The 22708-nt window shown below is 36.9% G+C and overlaps 1 protein-coding gene across 1 annotated transcript in view; it reads left to right on the top strand.

Moving 5' to 3' along the window:
• LOC149469801 (scavenger receptor cysteine-rich domain-containing protein DMBT1-like) overlaps positions 1–21691 on the top strand; it is a 94073-nt gene extending 72382 nt beyond the window's left edge. Inside the window, exons 13-20 of the mRNA XM_089668524.1 lie at positions 2927–2944; positions 3032–3185; positions 6110–6324; positions 7258–7396; positions 8544–8764; positions 10646–10821; positions 15405–15793; positions 20362–21691. Of these exons, the coding sequence (XP_089524650.1) occupies positions 2927–2944; positions 3032–3185; positions 6110–6324; positions 7258–7396; positions 8544–8764; positions 10646–10821; positions 15405–15793; positions 20362–20614 (1565 nt within the window). The 3' untranslated portion in view covers positions 20615–21691. The remainder of the gene's footprint in view (positions 1–2926; positions 2945–3031; positions 3186–6109; positions 6325–7257; positions 7397–8543; positions 8765–10645; positions 10822–15404; positions 15794–20361) is intronic.
• The last annotated feature ends 1017 nt before the right edge of the window (positions 21692–22708 follow it).

Below are 22708 nucleotides of genomic sequence, written 5' to 3'. Positions count from 1 at the left end.
TTTCCTACAGACTAAATAACAAATACTAATCTGGGTTATTTTCACCAAAGACATGTAGTAGAATACATCTTGGCCTAAATTTATGAAGAACAATTATTTATTTGCAAACTTTTATAACAGAAACAAAGAAAAACTTGTTGTATTTTTAAAAAAGTTCGGGTTTTTTTTGTTAATTTAGCAAAAAATAAAAACCCCAGTTGTGATTATATACTACCAAAAGAAAGCTCTAGTTGTGTGAAGAAAATGGTAAAATTTTAGTTTGGGTACAATGTTGTATGACTGCGCAATTGTTATTCAAAGTGTGAGAGCGCTGAAACCTGAAAATTGGCCTGGGCAGGAAGGGGGTAAAAGTGCCCTGTGTGGAAGTGGTTAATTTACACGTGTATAAATGAATTTGTAAAATTGAAAATTTTAGATCTTAATACATTCATGCTACATAATTGAAGATACCAAGAGTGCATAGATAAATTTTTCCAGTGCCTGAAACCTGTATATAGTGCAGACCTGCTTAATAAAACATATTCTGTGAATAAAAGGAAAGAAAAGGTAATTGATAAGTCACATGCAGCTACATGCCATTTTACCACAAATGTGCCCATCACAGTACGTAGTATATTGGTGCCATTAAATTCGAACTTATATCCCTATCATAGTAATACAGGTCTATTACCTGCATTTCAGGGCAGCACACCACACAAGTGTAAAAAAATATGTGAGCTGTGATACTTTAGAATAAAATGTTCAGGTGCGTTAATATGACAAAATGAATAGGCTGCCTGCACTGCAAATATGTAAATTTGGCATAAACCTTTTTTCCTCCACAACATGCCATTAATAATGAGCAAATCTGTCTACCTGAATTAAAATTCATGAAAAATTGATTTTGACAGTTTGACAAAGTGAGCTTTTTGTAATCCATTGCGTCTGCATGATCACAGTTAATCTCTGTTGATGTTACTGTTACCTAAAAATGTATTTTTTAAAGTTTACACCACCATCCTGCTGCTTAATTGTTCAGATAACTCTTGCAACAGTTGTGGTCAATGTGCATCTACAAACAGAAAGGTGCATTAGGAAAAAACCTTTGTTGTCCAAAAACGAACATTAGAGCAAGATTACAGTTTGCCATAGAACGTATAGGCAAACACTAGACCCTCTGAAACAATGTGCTGAACACTTATCAATCCATATAACAGTAGATATGTTTGTCGCAAATAGAAAACTATTATTTTGGGAGAAGAACCTAATAACCACTGTGAAACATGGTGGTGTAAATTTTCTTGTTTGTGTTGCTTTTCTGTTTCGGAGCTAGCTCAAAGTCACTGGGGATAATGTATTGAAGGAAAATACACTGTTCACTTTGTGTTTTTTTCAGTATGTGTTTTTATACACACACAGAACAAAAATTATTTTACAACAACCTCAAAGTGTCAATATATAAGTAATTTATGATCTCTCCTTTTGAGAGGGTTTGTAAACAGGCCAGAAAGCATCTTTAACCACTTCCTGACCAGGCCATTTTTTGCCGTTTGGCACTGCGCTTTTTCAACTGGTTATTGCGTGATCATGCAAAGCTGTACCCAAACAAAATGTATGTCCTTTTTTCACACAAATAGAGCTTTCTTTTGGTGGTATTTCATCACCACTGGGTTTTTTTTATTTTTTGTGATATACATTTTGAAAAAAAAAAAACAATATTTTCTACCTTCTGTTATAAAAAATATCAAATAAACTCAAATTTAGTCATAAAGTTAGGCAAAAATGTCTTTGGCAAAAAAAAAAAAAAATCCTATTTTGTGTATATTAATTGGTTTGTGTGAAAGTTATAGCGTCAACTATGGTATGGTACTGGAATTTACACAGCTTTTACTTTCTGACTGCCTATCACATTTCTTGAGCTGCTAAAATTCCAAGGCTGAGCAAAAAAAACCAAAATGACCACTTTTTGGAAAGTAGACACCCCAAGGAATTTGCTAAGAGGCATGTTGAGTCCATGGAAGATTTTATTTTTTGGCACAAATTTATTTAAAAATGAAAAAAAAAATTGTTCACACAAAGTTGTCACTTAAATGATATATTGCTCACACATGCCGTTGCAATATGTGGAATAACACCCCAAAACACATTCTGCTACTTCCACATGTGAGAGATTCTTTGGTAGCCTAGCCACATACAGGCCCCCAAAATCCAAAGATAACTTCAGGCTCCATGCACACTAGCATTTAGTTAAGCTCCTAGAAGCTGTTATTGGCATTTTTCTGCTCCTAGAAGCTAAATAGTGATATCAGCACACAACGTAGGCTGTTTTTGTAGAGTTGTAGAGGCTGCTAAATACTACTAAAAAGCTAATAGCAGCTTTTTTCTAGCTATTGTATGTACTGTAAAAATGCTAATAAAATAATAGTGCTCCTGAATGCTACTAAAAAAACGCTATTACCAGCGGGTTTTTTACCAGTATTTTTTTTGTTTTAAAAAAAACGCTAGTGTGCATGGAGCCTCAGGCTTTCAAAGGGAATATTTCCTTACTACCTATCACAGTTTTGGAGGCAGTGAAACACGAGGATAGTACAAACACACACACACACCCCTATATGACCCCTTTTTGTAAAGTAGACACCCGAAAGAATTTGATAAGATGCATGGTGAGTATTTTGCAGAAGCCATTTTTGCCATAGGGTTTTGAAAAAGAAATACATTTTCATTTGCTTTCATTTTCCAAAAACTTGTAGAAACAAATGAGATCTGCAGAATACTCACCATGCCCCTTAGCAAATACATTGGAGTGCCTGCTTTCACTATTTAGAATATATATTTCCAGTAAGTCAGAAAAAGTTTTCTTTAATATGACTGAATCAAAGTATATCCTGTTTTTTTTAACGTATTGTTTTTACTTTTTCATATATTATGGTTTATCCCAACTCCATAGACCACTGGTTTACAACAGGTGAGTAAGGTGACAACATCTGAGTGTTTAGTGATATGCCAGTCTGTGCAGAAATGTATAAACAGTCACATGCTTTTGTATTTTTAGCGCCAAACTACGCATGTGGAGGGGTTCTAACTAATCCATCAGGAGTATTTTCTAGTCCCTTTTATCCAGGACTTTATCCCAATAATGCATTTTGCATATGGGAAATCAGAGTTTTGCCCGGACACACAGTGGACCTCTCTTTCCTCTACATAGAGTAAGTATTTAAATCAGTCTGAATGATATGAAACCATGATTCTAACTTACAAAAACATCTGTTAAAAAATCTTAGATGAAATACACAGGCGTGTACAGTTGTGAAGTGTATAATTGCTAAAGAAAAAAAATATCCATGGACTTAACTCTTTCATTACCTGAGCTTAGTGTTTTTGTTCTGTTTTTCACGCACATGCTAAATGCACTTTTTTTAGACAAAAATAAGGTTAAAACCCCAATTCATTATATGGTTTCTGAAAGCAGAAGACCCATAAAATAAAAATATGGTAGTTGCATTTTTTATGGTGCATGATATTAGCGCAATGGTTTATCAAATCAATATTTTCAGAAAAAAATTAATTCATGTTAATTTTAGTGCCTTTTATATTATAAAATACAAAATATGTGACAGTTGAATAAATAAATATCAAATATGTCAAGACCAAAAATTGTGTGCACCTTACCTCCAACCCCCCTCCCCCAACACGGCAGCAAACTAGCTTTACAAGGTCATCACTTTAGAGATGGCCATAAATTATTGCCCTAGAAATATTCCTCTTATTCAAGCCTAACATGAGTAACCAGAAAACCCAATTGTCATTTGTGAATGAGAATTATCACTCAAAAATGTAAGATTTTACTTTATATATACATATATAATTCAATGTCAGTCTTAAGCTCACCACACACATTACAGTCTGACTGTCCAATCTCCTACAGATCTCCCAACAACTATGTAGCTCAGTTGCCTGCCTAATTGGATACAATTTGAAAGGATAGTTTAGGTTGGCAGATGTATTACATTGTTTTAGTAAACCTAAAAGAGATTGTACAAAGATTATACCCTAAGATTGTAGTGTGCATGGTGAACTTTACTGTGGAGGCGTTGCAGCTTTTTCTTCCTTGTAGAACTGTGTTCATTCAGAAACACTGTTTACTATAAGCTGCTTGCTCAGACTGTGCTATATCAGCTCTATTGGGTCTTGTGGCAGGAAGTATATAGTGGCAGGGCAGCCAGTGAACAGTATGCAGTGGCAGGGCAGTCAGTGAGTAGTATATAGTTGTAGGGTAGGGCTGTATGTACAGGCAGAACATTCAGTGAGCAATATGCATTGATGGGGTGGTCAGTGAGCAGTGTAAAGTGGCAGAGCAGACAGTTAGCAGTATGTACTGGAAGGGTGGGCAGTGAGCAGTATGTAGTTTTGGGGCAGTAACTGTGCAGTATGCAGTGATAGGGCAGTCAGTGAGCAGTATGCAGTGGTGGAGCAGTCAGTGTGCAGCATGCAGTGATAGGGCAGTCAGTGAGCAGTATGTAGTGGTGGGCCAGTCAATGTGCAGTATGCAGTGATAGGACAGTCAGTGAGCAGTATGTAGTGGTGGGGCAGTCAGTAAGCATTATGTAGCAGGAGGGCAGGCAGTGAGCAATATGCAGTGATAGAGCAATCGCTGAGCAGTATATAGTGGGTGTGCAGACAGTATCGTAGGGCAGGGGCCCTGAAAAGGGATAGATGGTCAGTTTTCCTGCTGGGAAAGTTTCTGCCTATCGGCCACTTATCACCTGGCTGGAGATGCAAGAGTTTCCGGGCTCTGCTGCTCGTCCTCCTGCCCAGTCTTCAGCCGGTGGATTATCCAGAATGAAGCTACAGCTGTAAGAGGAGGGAGGGAGGTGACCACAGCCCTGGCCCTACCTACCACCTCCAGCTGCCAGGGGTAAAAGTTTCTAGGCCCCCTCTTGTTACCAGCTCCAGCCCCCTCCAGGCCCCCCCTGCTGATTTGATGAGGCCCACAGCCTGGTACAGGAAGACTGCCTGTATACTCTGTGTCCAGGCCACCCTACCAAAATTAAAGTGTATTTATATTCAAAACATTTTTTTAGTTTTTCATGGCATTGGAAAAGATTAGAACCTCTTTCAATTTTACTGATGTCCAGGGTTCCATTAGAAGGATTTCCCTTAATTGCTTACTGTGATGGACCACCTGGCACCTCGCTTTGGTGCTTCCATCAGAGAACTGCTTCCTCACTGCTATTATGCAGGATCAAGGTATTATAGCTGGGCATTGCACCCAAGAACTAGATGACACTAACTTAGGTGCAACTGGAACTCTCTATTGAACAGAAATACAGGTTGTTATACACTTCAGAAATAGGGACAGTCCCCACTATAACAATAAACAAATAGTATACATTGTGATAAACACCCCACTCTGATTGGATAATGAGGGAAAGTTGACACAAGACTAATTCCATCATGTAGAAACCTCCAGAAGGACTAGCCAACAGACAGAAACAATAGGTAACTCAATCAACAATGGGACAAAAATGCAACAGTAAATACATCAAACCTTAATAAACAGAGAAGAGCAAGAGACCTCAGCATGAGCTGATTATATTAACATCTGCTTTGAGTCTCTGAGTCTAGGAAAGGGGGGGTTGAAGCAGTCAATGCTGATTTGGGCACAGAGACCCCAAATCTGTATCCTGTTCCTTAAGTTCTCAAAGTCTTTGTGTTTCGGGGAGACATGAACTTGAATCCTAAGTAAAACTACTCCAAAGGTCCCTCAGGCACATACCTCCCAAAGAACAGAACTACCTCAGATGCCAGGGCCCATGATCAGTAGGCAAGAGGCTAGCTTGCAGTCCCCTCCAAAAGCCCCTTTCCTGGTTAGGAATGTATATTGATACTGAAAAATTATTTTGTAAATTATGTATTGTCTATTAATATAAATATGTTATTTTATATGAATTACTATTTAATATACATTAACATTTCTTAATAAAGTATGATAAAATATGCACGATTGATAATTTTGTTGAAAAGTATAGTGTGAGCCTTCTACATTACTTAGAACATTTTAATCTGATTGTAAAAGGTCACTATTTTCTATGATAAATGGAAATTACGCTTTTGTTTATATTTTTCACAGTTTGGAATACACCAGTTCTTGCTCCTATGATTCGGTGACAATATATGATGGCTTGCCATTGAACTCTGCACCACTTGGAAAAATCTGTTCCTCTGTGAACTCCACTTTTAAGTCTTCCTCTAATGTGATGGGTGTTGTTTTCCAAACTGATGGTAGTGTGCAGAAAAGTGGATTCCAAGCATTTTACTCCTCATCTAAAAATACTAGCAAACCAGGTACACTAACATTAGGTCCACAGTTCTACTATTTCATTATAGTTAAATAGTAAATTATATTTTATTGAAGTATTTTAAAGAGCAGGAAGACAAGTGTGAAAATATCCACAAACTCAATCCACCATTCTATTTCTACCCCTCATTCTGAAAATCATCATGCCTCAATGTCACATGGGTGCTATACTGCAGGCCTAGGATCCTGCTAGTTGATGGTTTTAGAAATGTGGCAATGTAAACTGGAGAACAGAATGGGGGTGATAGCTTCAATGTACTGTACAGTAAAACCATCCAATGAACTGTGCACTAGCAAGTTTTATTCAGTCATTGTGGGGACATAGATTGAAAATTCTGTTAAAGGAAATAAACCAGAAGCCTTGATTCACTCTCAAGCTTGGATATATGAATGCTCATTGGATGCAATGTGCTTAATTTTCCCTATCACACACTTTTCAAACACTTATATCCATTGTAAGCAGAATATATCATTTTTACTAAATGTAAATAGTAGTAAAGTAGACTTCAAAGAGGTTTTGTAGAAAGAACGGTCAACAGAAAATACAGATTTTTGCTTAAATTCAACAGCTACAAACAACCATGCAAACATCAGATACTGAATTTATACAGCAGCTCAAAATCGTTTTTAATAAATTGAAACTAAACTTTTGGGGCCCCCAGGAGCTATTACCATATTTTCACATTATGACTCACCTTACAAAGTGCTTCCCTTCAGTGATGTGTTGTCCATGCTCCCCCTCGTCACTCCTTTGCTGATGCCTCCATCTTCTCCTGGGTATTCAGCCATTTTGATTGGCCAGGATAAAATATGAGGTTGTTTAAGAAAATTAGAAAAGTTAAATTTAGCATCTTATTTTACTGCACTGTGTTTACCCAGTTTTATTTAGGTTATTTATTTATTATTCCATGTTCTTTCAGTTAATTGTGGTGGAATCCTAACTTATCCATGGGGAGTAATTGAAAGCCCAGCCTATCCATACTCACAGAGCCCTGCTGACTGTGTTTGGCATATTCAAAGCATAAACAGTGTTATTGAGATCTATTTCAATGATGTTGCGTAAGTTCAAGAAAAAAAAAATAAGAATTTCATTATTATCATTTCATCATAGTGCACTATAATGCTGTCTTAGTCTTAAAAATGTATTTACAACTTTAAAGGCTTTCCACAAAGCTCTAACCACTCACATGTTACATTTTATTAAAAAGAAAAATCTCAATGATATTAGACAGCCTGAAACTCATTTTAGGTGACAGGAGTTTCCTTAAATTGTAACTGCACTGTTGCTGAAAAATAAAGCAATCGTGTTCTTGTAATTTATCTATTGTATATTTCAAGAGTTTTAGCAAATGTAATTTCAGAGTCTTACCTGAAGTCTACTCTATTGAAACTAACACATGAATTCCACCAACTTCCTGCATTCACTTCCTACTTTCCAAGTATCAAGTGGAAAGGTTTACCTGTTAAAAACACACGATCTATCATATAGTTATAGTAAAGAAAATCTGATGGTGACATGAACAATACATTTCATTTTGGGAGAGTTATGCCCCCAGTAAACCGTGTACAAAACACAATTCCTCTGACAAAATGGCTAAAAGGAAGGAATAGATTTGCCAGCATAGCTGGCTGCAGATTGAAAAAGAAATGCAGTAAAATGTAATTTATAGCAGTTATGTGTGCTACGTAGTTAGTCTGGCTGAAAAAAGACAAAAGTTAATCCAGTTCAGCCATTAAAAAAAAAAAAAGTTATAATTCTACACCCACAGTTGATCCGGAGGGAGGCAAAAAAACCCAGCAAAGCATGATCCAATTTGCTCCCGCAGGGGAAAGAAATTCCTTCCTGATCCCCCGAGCTGTGCGCTATATTTTTTTAAATAAAAAGTTAATGGCTTTTACTTTTACACTATTTGGATAGATACCATCAGCATCAACTTTATGTCTTAGGCAAGGGCGGCTCAGAATCAACAAATCTATGCACTGCTCCTCTAGGCTATTTAGTTAATGTGTTCTTGGTGTCCGCTCTTATTTAAACTTAGTCAAAATAACTAGAACTTGATGATCAGAAAAATTATCTATCAATCTGCAAAAAGTGCTGATACAATGCAAAATGAAATTGTATGTATGTCCTTTCTTTAGCATAGGTTGCTATTCCCCGCTATAAGTATCTTTGTATTTACCTTTTATTATCTTTACACTTTCCCAGGCTTGAAAATTCTGCTTACTGTTCATCTGGCTCTGTGTCTGTGTATGATGGGACACCTGCTGGCTCGCCATTGTTGGGAAGGTTTTGTGGAACAGGGACACACAGATTCAGATCCTCATCTAACAGTCTAAGTGTTGTGTTCACCAGCAAAGGAAGCAACAGCAATTATGTCCGTGGTTTTCATGCCAACTACATCTCTATACAACAAAATAATCAGAGTGGTAATAATACAGTGTGTAGTAAACTAATGTTCAAAAGTAAAAAGTTCAGGGATCACCAGGCCATTTTTTGCGATACGTCACTGCTTTACTTTAACTGACAATTGCGCGGTCATGCAGCGCTGCACCCAAATGAAATTTATGTCCTTTTTTCCCACAAATGGAGCTTTCTTTTGGTGGTATTTGATTGCCTGTGTGGTTTTTTATTTTTTGCATTATAAACAAAAAAAGACCAACGGTTTTGAAAAAAAAAACAATATTTTTGACTTTTTGCTATAAAACATATCCAGTAAAAATTAAAAAAAATCAAATTTCGTCATAAATTTAGGCTAAAATGTATTCTACTACATGTCTTTGCTAAAAAAAATCCCAATACTTGTAAATTAATTAGTTTACATGAAAGGTATTGCGTCTACAAATGGCAGTATATATACTGGAATTTTTTGTTTTTATACTAGTAATGGTGGCAATCAGTGTCTTATAGTGGGACTGTGGCAGGCATTCTAACACTGGCATGGGGGGGAACTAACTGCCACTGACATCCCCAGCGACACTAATACAGTGATCAGTGCTAATAAAAAGCACTGACACTGTACTAATGAAAGAAGGGGTTAACATCTGGGGCGATCAAAGGGTTAGCTGTGTGTGTTTTACTGTGTAGGTACGCTGCTTTGTATTGCACTGCTATGCAGAGCAATACAAAGCAGCGTGCTGGAGCTGACAGGGGCGAGATCTGTGTTGTTTACATACAGACCTCTCCACTGTCACTGTTCCTCGGCAATCGCCGGGTGCCAGCTGTGAATCTCTGGGTGATCGACACTTGTAGCTGCCGATGGCAGCATGGGTAGGGCGAGCGCCCCCTACCCAGAAATACAAAATCACATGTATATATACATGATTTGCACAGCCCTGCCGCCCTGTAGCAGTAGTTCTGCTATAGGGTGGTCGGAAAGAGGTTAAATAAGGACTGTATTTTATTTTGAGTGGAGAGGTACCCTGGAAATAATAACTCATCTCAGTGTTATGTTTCTACTGCTAAGTTGACAGTCTTACAAAAAGTCTTTCTCCTACCAATCTCTCTCACGATACCAATGTAAATCCATTAAGGCTAGTTTTAATACCTGACAAGCACATGGTTGCTGCCTGAGAACATAAAGCAGAAGTGCAAGATTTTTTTTATCAGAAAATCAAGAAGTGGCTACAAGGCAGTAAATAAAGTGAAACATTAACCTTACCTTGTGCTCTCCACTCAAAACATATGCATTACTTCTTATATTTCTCAGGACAGGTTCACAAACACTAATACTGTATGTGTAGTTGTGGTCCACTGAGCACTTACATATTTTTAAAATACTCCGATCCATTCCATGTGTGATTTGCTAACTGCTTAGATTCTAAACGCTATTATGAACTTATTTCAACAGATGTAATCCTGGGGGTGCATGTGTCAGTGGCTGAGATCACATACGTTAGTCTGCCCATTTAATTCTTATATAATTTGGGGATTCTAGTTGTAGGATTGTACCATATTCACTGTCCCTGCCCACAGTCCATTACAAGAACAAGCAGGAGCATGTAATTTATCCTGCATTGATTAAAATAGAAAATCATTTCTCTAGTTGCAAACGAAGGTGATCAGGACTGACAACCCCGCATGCACAGGTTTATTCACAGTATTCCATGAAAAAGATTAGAGAGGCTGGCTAACCTTTTATACTGCATCCATACTTGAAGTATAATTTTTGGAATATGATACCCATTTAATACTTTTATTTTTAATCTGCCTGTGTCCTTTTCTTGTTTGTATCTTTTTCTGATTAAGTCTGATTTTGTTTTGGATGCTTAATTTACAATTTTAATTTTCCAACATTGGTCTTTTTTTAGTGATCCTTTATTGTACATCATACCTCATGGAAGCACATGTCTCAGTGCAGTATCTGCAGTCTTTAGGATATTCCACAAATGATATATTTTTGAATGATCCACAATGCCGTCCCTATGGATCTGGAAACTGGCTAATCTTTTCCATTCCATATAATCAGTGTGGCACAGTCAAACAGGTAAGCTAAATTTAACCTGCAGGATCAATCTAATTGACAAATATCTAAGATGAAGACAGTCATTTAAAAGCAAATGCAGAATTTTGCACATAGTTTTAAAGTCAACCAAGAGTCATGACAGAGCAGGGCTGACATTGCTGACCTTCTTCAGAGAATGCTAGTTGTAAGGCTGTAACTGACCTATTATTATATCTATATAATAATAGGCCAGATACAGCCATACATATTGCGCCAACAGTTTGCGCAGCGCTTTACAAACTTAAGGTAGAGATTCCAGTTATAATACAATTTGGTACAAGAGGAATCAGAGGGCCCTGCTCAATAGAGCTTACAATCCATGCATCTATGTGCTTCTGATTCACAACGCTGTAGCAAGCATGCTGCAATTGTATGTAAAAGAAAATCCACAATTACTTATCAATCAATATTGCTATAATCAGAAAGTATTGAAGCTAAGCATGAGCATGTCAGCCTGACACCTAGCTTGTTAGCAATGGTGGTCTATACATATTTCTTATGAGAGGCACCTCTGGAATGTTATCTTAGAAGAGTCTTACCATTGATTTATATAGTAAAGCAGCCCATAGCAATACTAAAAGGTCTGTTTCCTGTTTTTTTTTTTTTACAGTAAAATACATATATTTTGCATTTCTGCATATGTTCACATTGTTGAACAGAATTATTGGAAATGTCTGCCCTTGAATATTCTTCTATTTTTCTTTACATATAAAATAAATGTGAATGACCATAAACTTAAAATGTGCATAAACACATGCTAAAAACAAGCATTTGAAAATGCATGCAATGTAGTGCTAGACAAGTGTTTGTTTTGTTTTTAATCTCTTCCTTCCAAGGAATTTAATCTCAGCTTCCAAGGAATATCATTAACTCAAATAGAAAGGTGTAAAAAACGTGAATGATTTAAAAAAAAAAAAAGAAAGAAAACTAACGTAACAGATATATACAGAAGAGGTAGAACCCTCTGTTCTTAGCTGTATATGGAGGGGAGGATGGAGAAACAGCAGTACACTGATCTTCCCAGTGAATGGTTGTCCAAGCATTGGGGAAGGAGGCTTTCAGCACAAGCCTGATCATTGCATTAACTCCCAGCACAGCTAGAGCACTGACCACACACTGCAATCATGCATAGTGTGGGCAGTTTTTAATAGGAAAGCAGGGGGACTGGCAGGAATACCAGGTATTTCACAAAAAGGAGCCAATAGAAAGAGAACAGGACACTTTTTCAAACAAGTAAATGGTACAGCAGGCACATATCAGAAATATGAAATGTTGGGTTTACATATTCTTTAATCTAGCTATATACAGTTGTGTTCAAAATAATAGCAGTTAGACATGACTAACCTGATCAATCACTGTTTTTGGTAGAAATTATATTTCTATATGGCAAATAATTTACTAGCAGGTGTAGTAGAGTAATAGAAATCCAACAGACCCAACAGTCATGACATGCATGCTGCTGATTCTGTGTAATTGAATCACTAATTGAAAGGGGCATGTTCAAAATAATAGCAGTGTGGAGTTCTATTAGTGAGGTCATTCATTCTTTGAAAAACAGGTGGCAATTATTGCCCTTTTTTAAGGAAGGAAGGCAGCAAATGTTGTACATGCTGGTTACAGTGCATTTGAATCTGAAATTCTGAGGAAAATGGGTCGTTCCAGACATTGTTCAGAAGAACAGCGTACCTTAATTAAAAAGTTCATTGGAGAGGGGAAAACAGATAAATAAGTGCAGAAAATGATAGGCAGCTCAGCTAAAATGATCGCAAATGCTTTAAAATGGCAACCAAAACCAGAAAGACGTGGAAGAAAGTGAAAACTACCATTCGAATGGATAGAAGAATAGCCAAAATGGCAAGGACTCAGCCAACAATCAGCTCCAGGAAGATCAAAGAAGGTCTAAAGTTACCTGTGAGTACTGTTACAATTAGAAGACGCCTATGTGAAGCCAAGCTATCTGCAAGAAGCCCCCGCAAAGTCCCACTGTTGAAAAAAAGACATGTGCTGAAGAGGTTACAATTTGCCAAAGAGCACATTGACTGGCCTAAAGAGAAATGGCGCAACATTTTGTGGACTGATAAAAGTAAGATTGTTCTTTTTGGGTCTAGTGGCCGGAGACAGTTTGTCAGACGACCCCCAAACACTGAATTCAAGCCACAGTACACTGTGAAGACATTAAAGCATGGTTGTGAAAGCATCATGATATGGGGATGTTTCTCATACTACGGTGTTGGGCCTATTTATTGCATACCAGGGATCATGGATCAGATTGAATACATCAGAATACTTGTAGAGGTCATGCTGCCTTATTCTGAAGAGGAAATGCCCTTGAAATGGGTGTTCCAACAAGACAACGACCCCAAACAGACCAATAAACGTGCAACATCTTGGTTCCAGACCAACAAGATTGACGTTATGGAGTGGCCAGCCCAATCCCCGGATCTTAATCCAATAGAAAACTTGTGGAGTGACATCAAAAATGCAGTTTCTTAGGCAAAACCAAGAAATAGAGAAGAACTGTGGAATGTAGTCCAATCATCCTGGGCTGGAATAACTGTTCACAGGTGCCAGAAGTTGGTTGACTCCATGCAACACAGATGTACAGTAGTTCTCAGAAAAAGTGCTTATACAACTAAATATTCATTAAGTGATTCAAAGGAAAGCAAAATCTTCAAACATTTTTCAGTTTATATAGTGAATGTTTGAGTTTGTAAAGAAGAATACAAACACTGCTATTTTTTTGAACAGTCTAATATTCACTTTTCTTCAATTTTTGTAGAGGAACAACACAAATTTGATATATTTTTCTTCATGTTTTGATTTGGAATAGAATGTGTAGTGTTCCCAATGCATTTGTGTGTATGGAAATAAAAGCTATTAGAAGGATTTTGAGGTTTATTCACTTTTTTCAACACACTGCTATTATTTTGAACACAACTGTACATTCCATGTGCATCAATACAAAAGATGTGCAAAGCCTTACAGCCTGCATAGAAAAGCCTGTCCCATGACAGCATGCTGCAGAGTAGGACCCTTACTCTCTTTGACAGGCTGTCTCTGATTTAGAAGGAAAACAAACTGTAAAACAATAAACACCTTTTTGTTTTGAGGCGCCTGGATTATATTTAGCTGATTTAAATTGAAGGTTCAATTAGGTTCTAAATGGTTGATTTACTAAAGGCAAATAGGCTATTCATTTTGCAAGGAATTTTTCACTTAGCTTAGTAAGTGTGGTGAAAATTCACTTTGCAGATTACATCATCAATCTTAACCACTTGCCCTCCAGAGGATTTACCCCCCTTCCTGACCAGGCCATTTTTTGCATTATGGCGCTGCGTTACTTTAACTGGCAATTACGTGGTCATGCAAACGCTGCTACCAAATGAAATTTACGTCCTTTTTTTCCCACAAATAGAGCTTTCTTTTGGTGGTATTTGATTCTCAGTCTTTTTTTGTTTATAGCACAAAAAATAAAAAAACGTACAGACAATTTTGATAAAAAAAAACTATATTTTTGACTTTTTGCCATTATACATGTCCAATAAAAAAATTTTAAAAAATCAAAGTTCATCATAAGTTTAGGGCAAAATGTACTCTGCGACATGTCTTTGCTAAAACAAAATCTCAATACGTATAAATAATTGGTTTATGTGAAAGTTAATGGCGGTATATATACAACATTTTTTTTTTTTGTACTAGTAATGGCAGCGATCAGCGACTTATAGCAGGACTGCAGCAGACATCCTGACACTGGGGGGGGGACGGACTTGGTGTCACTGACTTCCCCAGTGACACCAATACAATGATCAGTGATAATAAAAAGCACTGACACTGTACTAATGGCACTGGGCAGGAAGGGGTTAACATTTGCAGTGATAAAAGGGTTAACTGTGTGCTGTGTGTGCTTTCTACTGTTAGCACTGGCCAGGACCCGGTGATTGACAGCCGAGGCCGCGAATGATGTATATATACGTGATTATGCACACCCCTATCTGCAGTATTTTTACTATAGGGCAGCAATAAAGCAGTTAACTAATGGTTGTGTAACTGTCAAAGGGTCCTAAAGCACACATGCATTATAAACAATATTTCAATCTTGGGGTGATTGTGGAAAGCTAAGTTCTCCACTCATTTTATCCTATTGAGCTCACATCTGACCTCTAAACTGAGTGGAAAATATTCCTCTACTCACCGCACTTTCTTGGAATACAGGATTTTTCATAGAAAATTTTTTTTATCCAATCAGACTCTAAAAAAATGATTTGACTTTTTTCCTGATTCTTACCAAAAAATTTGAATCCAAACATCTATGGAGTAAAATACTGCTCTGTCTACAATATCAGGCTACATTTACTGCATATGTGACACTTAACTATTGGCACTCTCCAGATAGAATTTTGTTTATACAATCTTTATCATAATTTATCAATTCTTTTGTATGATAAAGTGCCTTGTTTACACATATTAACATCATTTTGTGGATTTAAATAATGAATGTTTATTAAAAAATTAAATCATCTACAATGTATAACTGTTTTACAAATTTGCCTGTTCTGTTTCTCCAGGGTGAAAGAGACACAATTAGCTATTCAAATACATTGCATGGTCACCATTCTGGTAAAATTATTGAACGCAGCAGTACACTCAGCTTGAATCTCCGTTGCCAGATGTTCCAAAACACGATGGTGAACATCATGTATCATGCAGATGATGTTGCAAATCAAACATTGACACAATATGGCTTGTACCATCCTTCATTGTACTTCTACCACTCTCCAAACTTTACCTATCCAGTGTATGATTATCCATATTATGTTGAATTAAATCAAAACTTGTATCTCCAGGCTACACTGCATTCATCCGACAACAATCTAACTTTGTTTGTGGACACATGTGTGGCTTCTCCTGATCCCAATGATTTTGTGACTCAGACTTATGATTTAATACGTAATGGGTAATGCTCTTTTATTTTTCTATACAAATTGCATCGTTTGTGTAGGATCTTAACATCGTTAAGTCAACGATCAAATGTTTTTTTCCTTTTTTAAAAACAAAACACTGATTCATTGGCCTTTGAAATAGTAGAATAAGTTGTATAAAGCAATAAATCTTACATTCACGAAACATTCACTGTGAGTGTGTTACATGACAGTGATTGACTAGCCATTAGTGAATGTTTGGTGAAGGAAATGTGTGAATCTGCACTTAATATTAATTCAAGTAAACAAATATTTGCAATATTACTGATATTTTACAGGTTATTGAATTTGATCTATAAAAATGATGCTTAAGGGGAACCAGTCAGGAATGGGTATTTGTAAGAATTTGAATCTTAGCCACTTGAGTATCCAATACTTTTTTCCCCTAAATCCCCTTGAGTCCCAGAGATGTTTTTTTGTTTTGTTTTTGTTTTGTTTTTTTGTTTAGGTGATGTCTAAGTTCTGCACATTATACCTAGCTTTGTAGTAGAGCTTTTATTTAGATGCAAGTCTGGGCACATACATTTTTAATTCTTAGCTTTTCTCTGGGAAAAATTTGTAAAAAAAGAAAAAATGCATATTCCTGTAATTTTTCCTAGCACAGCATTAATGTAATTTGTGCACCAACATATATGTATAACTATATTCAATAATGTGATTAAATTATATAATGTTAGTGTGACTTTTGTGTAATTAGATGTAAAGCTCAAGGTAAACATATACATTTTACTTTAAGAGAGTTTTATTCCCCTTTTAACGCTACACTGCAATGCAAGCAGGACAAAAAAATTGTTTGCATATATTGTTAGGGTAACGTTATGATAGGATTAGGGTGGGTATAAAAAAGCACACTGATGACTAAGAGTTCCTTTTGGGAGTGAAAATATATCCCCCTATACAGCTGTGCAGCAGCAGATACTGAAGCAGTGATTGCAATTTTGTAATGACATGCTTCAGTTTTGGCTCTCATCTCTAATAAAGAGTTTATATATTAACTAGAATAATTTAAGTAGATTTATAAAATGCTCTATGACCAGTAGATAAAGTAAAATAATAATAATATAATGTCAGCCTGTCCAACATTACAAATCTGGACATTTACCTGATGATATAAGCATGTACATACACTAAACATCTACAAATGTTTCTGGCTTTTACCTCCTTCAGCACCAAGTCAGTTTTACCACTGCTTTTAGAGGGTAGATAACCTAAAAATTTTCTTTTAAAAAAAAATAAAATAAAATAAAGCCACAGGTGTAACAAACATCATTGCACAAGCAGCCTATGCAGTACTAATTCCTGATTACTGGCACTGAAATGTTCATTTAAATGTAATCACCAAAAGCCACAAATGATATTAAATCTGTGTTTCTGTGCACCAAATGATTTTGCAAACCCAGATATCACCTTGTAAATGTGGAGTAACATCAGCACTGGGCTGCACATAGCTTGTGCTCAGAGCAGATTTGTGGGAGGGACCCAGCAGGTCCACCCACTTCAGGCTACCTGCAGCAGTAGTGACCGGTCTTCATTATGGAAATCTGCACAGAAAGGAACGGTTTCACACTCGATTATTGCACAGCTCTAGAAAAAATTACACAAGCCACACCAAGATTCAAGTACATATATACAGTTGTGACCAAAATTATTCAACCCCCACTGAAATTGAGTGTTTTGGCCAGTTTGACATTGCTTTTGATCATTCAGTCATCTTGCTTACATTTACATTAAAGAGGCACTTGTAGGTCAGACAAATATAACATAACAGTTATAATGAAATAACCACAAATGTCTTTTCTGTGCTCACAGCATTATCAGTTTTATTCAACCCCCAAGTGACATTCAATCTTAGTACTTAGTACAGCATCCTTTTACAGTTATAACAGCTTTTAAACGTGAAGCATAGCTTGACACAAGTGTCTTGCAGCGATCTACGGGTATCTTCGCCCATTCTTCATGGGCAAAGGCCTCCAGTTCAGTCACATTCTTAGGCTTGCGCACTGCAACTGCTTTCTTTAAGTCCCACCAGAGGTTCTCAATCGGATTTAAGTCTGGTGACTGCGATGGCCACTCCAAAATGTTCCAGCCTTTCCTCTGCAACCATGCTCTAGTGGACTTGGAGGTATGCTTGGGATCATTGTCCTGTTGAAAGGTCCAACGTCTCCCAAGCCTCAGGTGTGTGACGGACTGCATCACGTTTCCATCCAATATCTCCTGGTACTGAAGAGAATTCATGGTACCTTGCACACGCTGAAGCTTCCCTGTACCTGCAGAAGCAAAACAGCCCCAAAGCATGATTGACCCTCCACCATGCTTCACAGTAGGCAAGGTGTTCTTTTCATCATAGGCCTTGTTCTTCCTCCTCCAAACATAGCGTTGATCCATGGGCCCAAACAGTTCTAATTTTGTTTCATCAGTCCACAGAACACTATCCCACAACTTTTGTGGTTTGTCCACATGGCTTTTGGCATACTGCAGTCGACTCTTCTTATTCTTTGGAGACAGCAAGGGGGTACGCCTGGGAGTTCTGGCACGGAGGCCTTCATTACGCAGTGTGCGTCTTATTGTCTGGGCTGAAACTTCTGTACCCACATCTGACAAATCTTTTCTCAGTTCCTCAGCAGTCACACGGGGACTTCTCTCCACTCTACGCTTCAGGTAGCGCACAGCAGTCGAAGTCAGCATCTTCTTTCTGCCACGACCAGGTAGCGTTTCAACAGTGCCCTTTGCCTTGAATTTGCGAATGATGCTTCCTAAGGTGTCTCTTGGTATGTTTAACATCTTTGCAATCTTCTTATAGCCATTGCCCTTCCTGTGAAGAGAAATCACCTCTTCTCTTGTCTTCCTGGACCATTCTCTTGCCTTCACCATGTTTGTAACCACACCAGTAAATGTCTAGAAGGAGCTGAGTATCACAGTCATTTTAAAGCTGCCTAATTGGTGCTTATTATGCTTGATTGCTGCTCGGTGACATCCACAGGTGTTTTCAATACCTGATGGAAAGCACCTGTATGAACCTCTGTTCTTCAGAGTGGTAGTCTTTAAGGGGTTGAATAATTGTGGCAATGAAGAAACCACATAAGAACCATTTACTACTGTATTACATAAACAATTGATGTCATTTTAGTTGCATTTGGGTAGTTACAACGTCCTTGTAGGATTTGATTCTGAATACAATTCCAAATGTACACTATAGTCCCTAAACCCCTTTACAGCATTGGGGGTTGAATAATTTTGGTCACAACTGTATAGGCCTTTTGTATTTAGAAAATATCAGCTTATTCTGGAGTTCAGCTTTAATCTTACTTTACATCTGAATTCATTTTCTGATTCCATTTTGACAGATTTTACAAGATAACCCATTAACTGCAAACAACAATATCTAAAGTGGTTGTAAACCCTTACATATAGCAAGTGAAGTGACTGACCTCAGGTGATACACAGAGATTAACCAAATCCTCCTACATAAGTACCTGTCCATCTATAGCTAACTTTCCCCTACATCCAAAATGCAGAATCAGATCTCTGAAAAGGGCTCTGAAAAGCAGGGGGTGGGGAGCTAAAGTTACATCAGTGGGGAGAGCTCTGAGAGCTGACCCCCACACACACACAGCACATAGGAACAGATTTGAGGCTGTCAATCACAGGCTGCGCCATCCCCCCATCTCACCATTTTTCTCTTGGTGCCAGGAAAATTCTTTAGAAGTGACCTAAGCAGAGGAACGAGACAGTAGACAGAAATGACACTTAGTACTCAGGATTGAGACAAGCACAAACTTTCATGTCAGAGCTTTACAACCACTTTAATTTCACAACTGGAATTACATGGAAGGAAAACATGGCATAGTAAATTTATTTATAGTTGGACTTGGTGTCAGGGATCAGTGAGTTCTGTTCATAAATTAGGTTTGGAATTATGGTTAGGGATAGTGTAACTGTTGCTTTAGGTTACATTTTAATATGTATGTAAAGACCAAACTTTTTTTAAGTTTTGGAAATGTTCACCATTTCTATTAGTCCTGGTGAACATTGTCTCCAGTACAGAAACTGAATATTCAACATTTGCTTTTGATGTGGAAAACTGTTGTACATAATAACAACTGCTAAAAGGAAATCCCCTCATTTGGAAGAGATATTGCTTTTCTTAACGCTCCATATCTGGAACAGAAAATATCCCCAAGGGGACTCAAACAAAAAAGAAACATTACCAATAATAGCTGGGTAGGAGTTAAGTGTTTATTTTAGAGAGTGTTAAATTTAGGGCTCTACATCTGGGCAGACATGGAAGTTATGGATGAATGGATGGATCTCCCATTTAGGTATAATACTTTAGAGACAATTAAGGATGTACTGCAAAGTCAAAAATTTAACTAAAATGTACTTTTATTTTTTGTATTTAGGGAGATTGGTCTGTGGATTCCATTTTGTATTTTCTTTTATTTAATGTAAAAACTAAAAGCATTTTTAAAACCTACTTTTAATAGTTTCTGTAAAAAAAGAGGTCATAAATATTATTACAATTGTGTTTCTTTTATGCTTTCAGATGCATCAAAGATTCCACTTATTTGACCTACCCAACATATTACTCAAATCAGATTCGATTTGGATTCCGTGCTTTTCGGTTTGTACAGAATTTCAACAGAGTCTACTTAGAGTGTAAATTAACTGTTTGCAACAAAAATAGCTATAATTCTCGCTGCTACCAAGGATGTATAAGGAGACGTAAAAGGGATGCATCATCATCTTATGAAAAACTTACTGTTATGGTAGGGCCAATTGAACTAAAAAAAAATTAAACCTTTCAATGTGTGTACTACTAGACACCACTAATTAACATTCAAATATTCTTCTAAATATGTCACACAATTTATTACTCATGGATTTAAATTTGCAATGTTAGGATTTCAATGATAAGGTTAAATTCACGATAAAGGCATTAAAAAATTTTATGCTAAAAAAGATTAGAATTAAAGTGACTTTATATATTGGTAGCCTCAATGGATTGCAATTGTAAGCATTCAGAACATGTACATTTTCTTCACCAAGCATCTAATATGTTTTAAAAGTTTTTTTTTTTTTTTTTAAACAAAGAAAGCCCATATATATATGGTATCTTTATATACTTTAACCTCGGCCATTTTACCTTTATTGATACCTAATAACACAATACACTCAGCCTTTTAAAGCTGAATTCCAGGAATGCTTTGTATATTATAGTTGGTCCAGCTTAGCACAATGTAAGTATGCATAAACCATACCTGTGGGACTTTGATGGAAGTGAAGAATTGCTGTGGAAGTCATTGCTACTACAGGGGATCACGCTTGGCATGGGTGCCATTAAATGAATGCCTTGCATTTTTCTCAGTAAATGCAAAGTGTTCTCCAGTTGGATCAAGTGAAGAGGCAGAGTGGTGATGCCCCTCCCCGTGGTTTCTATGGAGCAGAGCAGTCAGTCAGCATTGGACCTGGAGGACCGTTGCAATCACTGCAGTAGCAGTGACTACTGGTTCGCTTCTGCAGCGATTTCATAGGTATGAATATACACATTTACAACGTTCCAAGCTTGACCAAAGTAGCTCTGCAATACAAACCGTATATGGAATTCAGATTTAAATATTGACAACATGCAACCAGACCGTTAACTTACAATATATGATTGAACTCCACACTAATGTCCTCTTCTTTACATTTTAGTTTTCTAGAGAATTCAAATATGTTAAAACTTGATTCATTTTCATCTTTTTATTGCACGTTAAAAAAATATTAAAAAAAAAAAAGCAAAAACATATGTTGTCTTTTCTTGATGTAATTTTGATGATAACCAGTTTTAAAATTTGAATTTTAAATACATTTATTTTATGAATATATTTCTACATTTTGTCTCTCTTTTTTGTGTGGACCATTAGGACAAATTATTATTGTTCCTTATGTTCAAAGACAGGCTGTGGTATTAAAGAATGTAAATATTTTTGTATTTGTTGTACGTCTTCATAGAAGAATTATAAATAACTGATCTGCATGTATATATACTGACATGCCACAGTATAATTATAAAAGTGCAATATTTATTACACTTTTGCTGTAAACAGTCCTTTAGGTCCAGTTAAGTGACTGTGCACAGGATTCATGAAGTTTTGAATGTACTACATGAAAACTCACAAAAAATGATGTCAGACAGGTGAACACATTTCCTCAGTCTTCATTTTCCTTTCTATTGATCACTATTAAGTTTATGTTACATCACATCTGAAATGAAGAGTCAGCAGATTAGCTGATTTACAGGATTTTCATTCTAGAGGGTCAAAGGGAGAAAGGGAAGAGGGTCTGAGCTGTTTGAGCATTATATATATTTACACTGAATGGATATAGATTGTGATACAGCAGCACTATAACACCCCTCCAAGAACATAAAGCCAAAAGCATTGGGATTTACTGTATATGGGTCATCATAAGTAATCTCAGGCCCAGCATCTATGTTCTGGTTGCAAATACTGACATTGAATGATTCCTGAACAAAGATGATGCTGGACTTTAGAAGAGATGACGTTGAACATAATGGGGCTGAACTGGATGGACTGTTGTCTTTATTCAGCCCTAACAACTATGTACAAAAGGCAAATAGACTGTTCAATTTGCAAGGGAAGTTGGACATTGCTAGGTAATTTTCTCCAGAGCTTACTGAAAGGGAAGTGACATCAGATGCACATGGGAACCGGAAGTGGAGTAGTGGCCATTTTGGAAAGTGGCAAGAAGCATACCAAACATCTTGCACGGTCTCTGGACAGTAGAGAGGTTTGGAATACCAAATTCTAAGGCGATTTTAAAGGCTGTGACAATGTGAGCACATTAATAAAGTTATTTTTATGGTGTTTTTGGCAATATTATACCAT

The sequence above is a fragment of the Staurois parvus genome, unplaced genomic scaffold (genome assembly GCF_062004578.1).
Source record: "Staurois parvus isolate SC_StPar_1 unplaced genomic scaffold, SC_StPar_1.0 ptg000059l, whole genome shotgun sequence".
In the NCBI taxonomy this organism is placed as follows: domain Eukaryota; kingdom Metazoa; phylum Chordata; class Amphibia; order Anura; family Ranidae; genus Staurois; species Staurois parvus.
The sequence above is the reverse complement of the archived record's forward strand: the minus strand, read 5'-3'. Positions and strand labels throughout refer to the sequence as shown.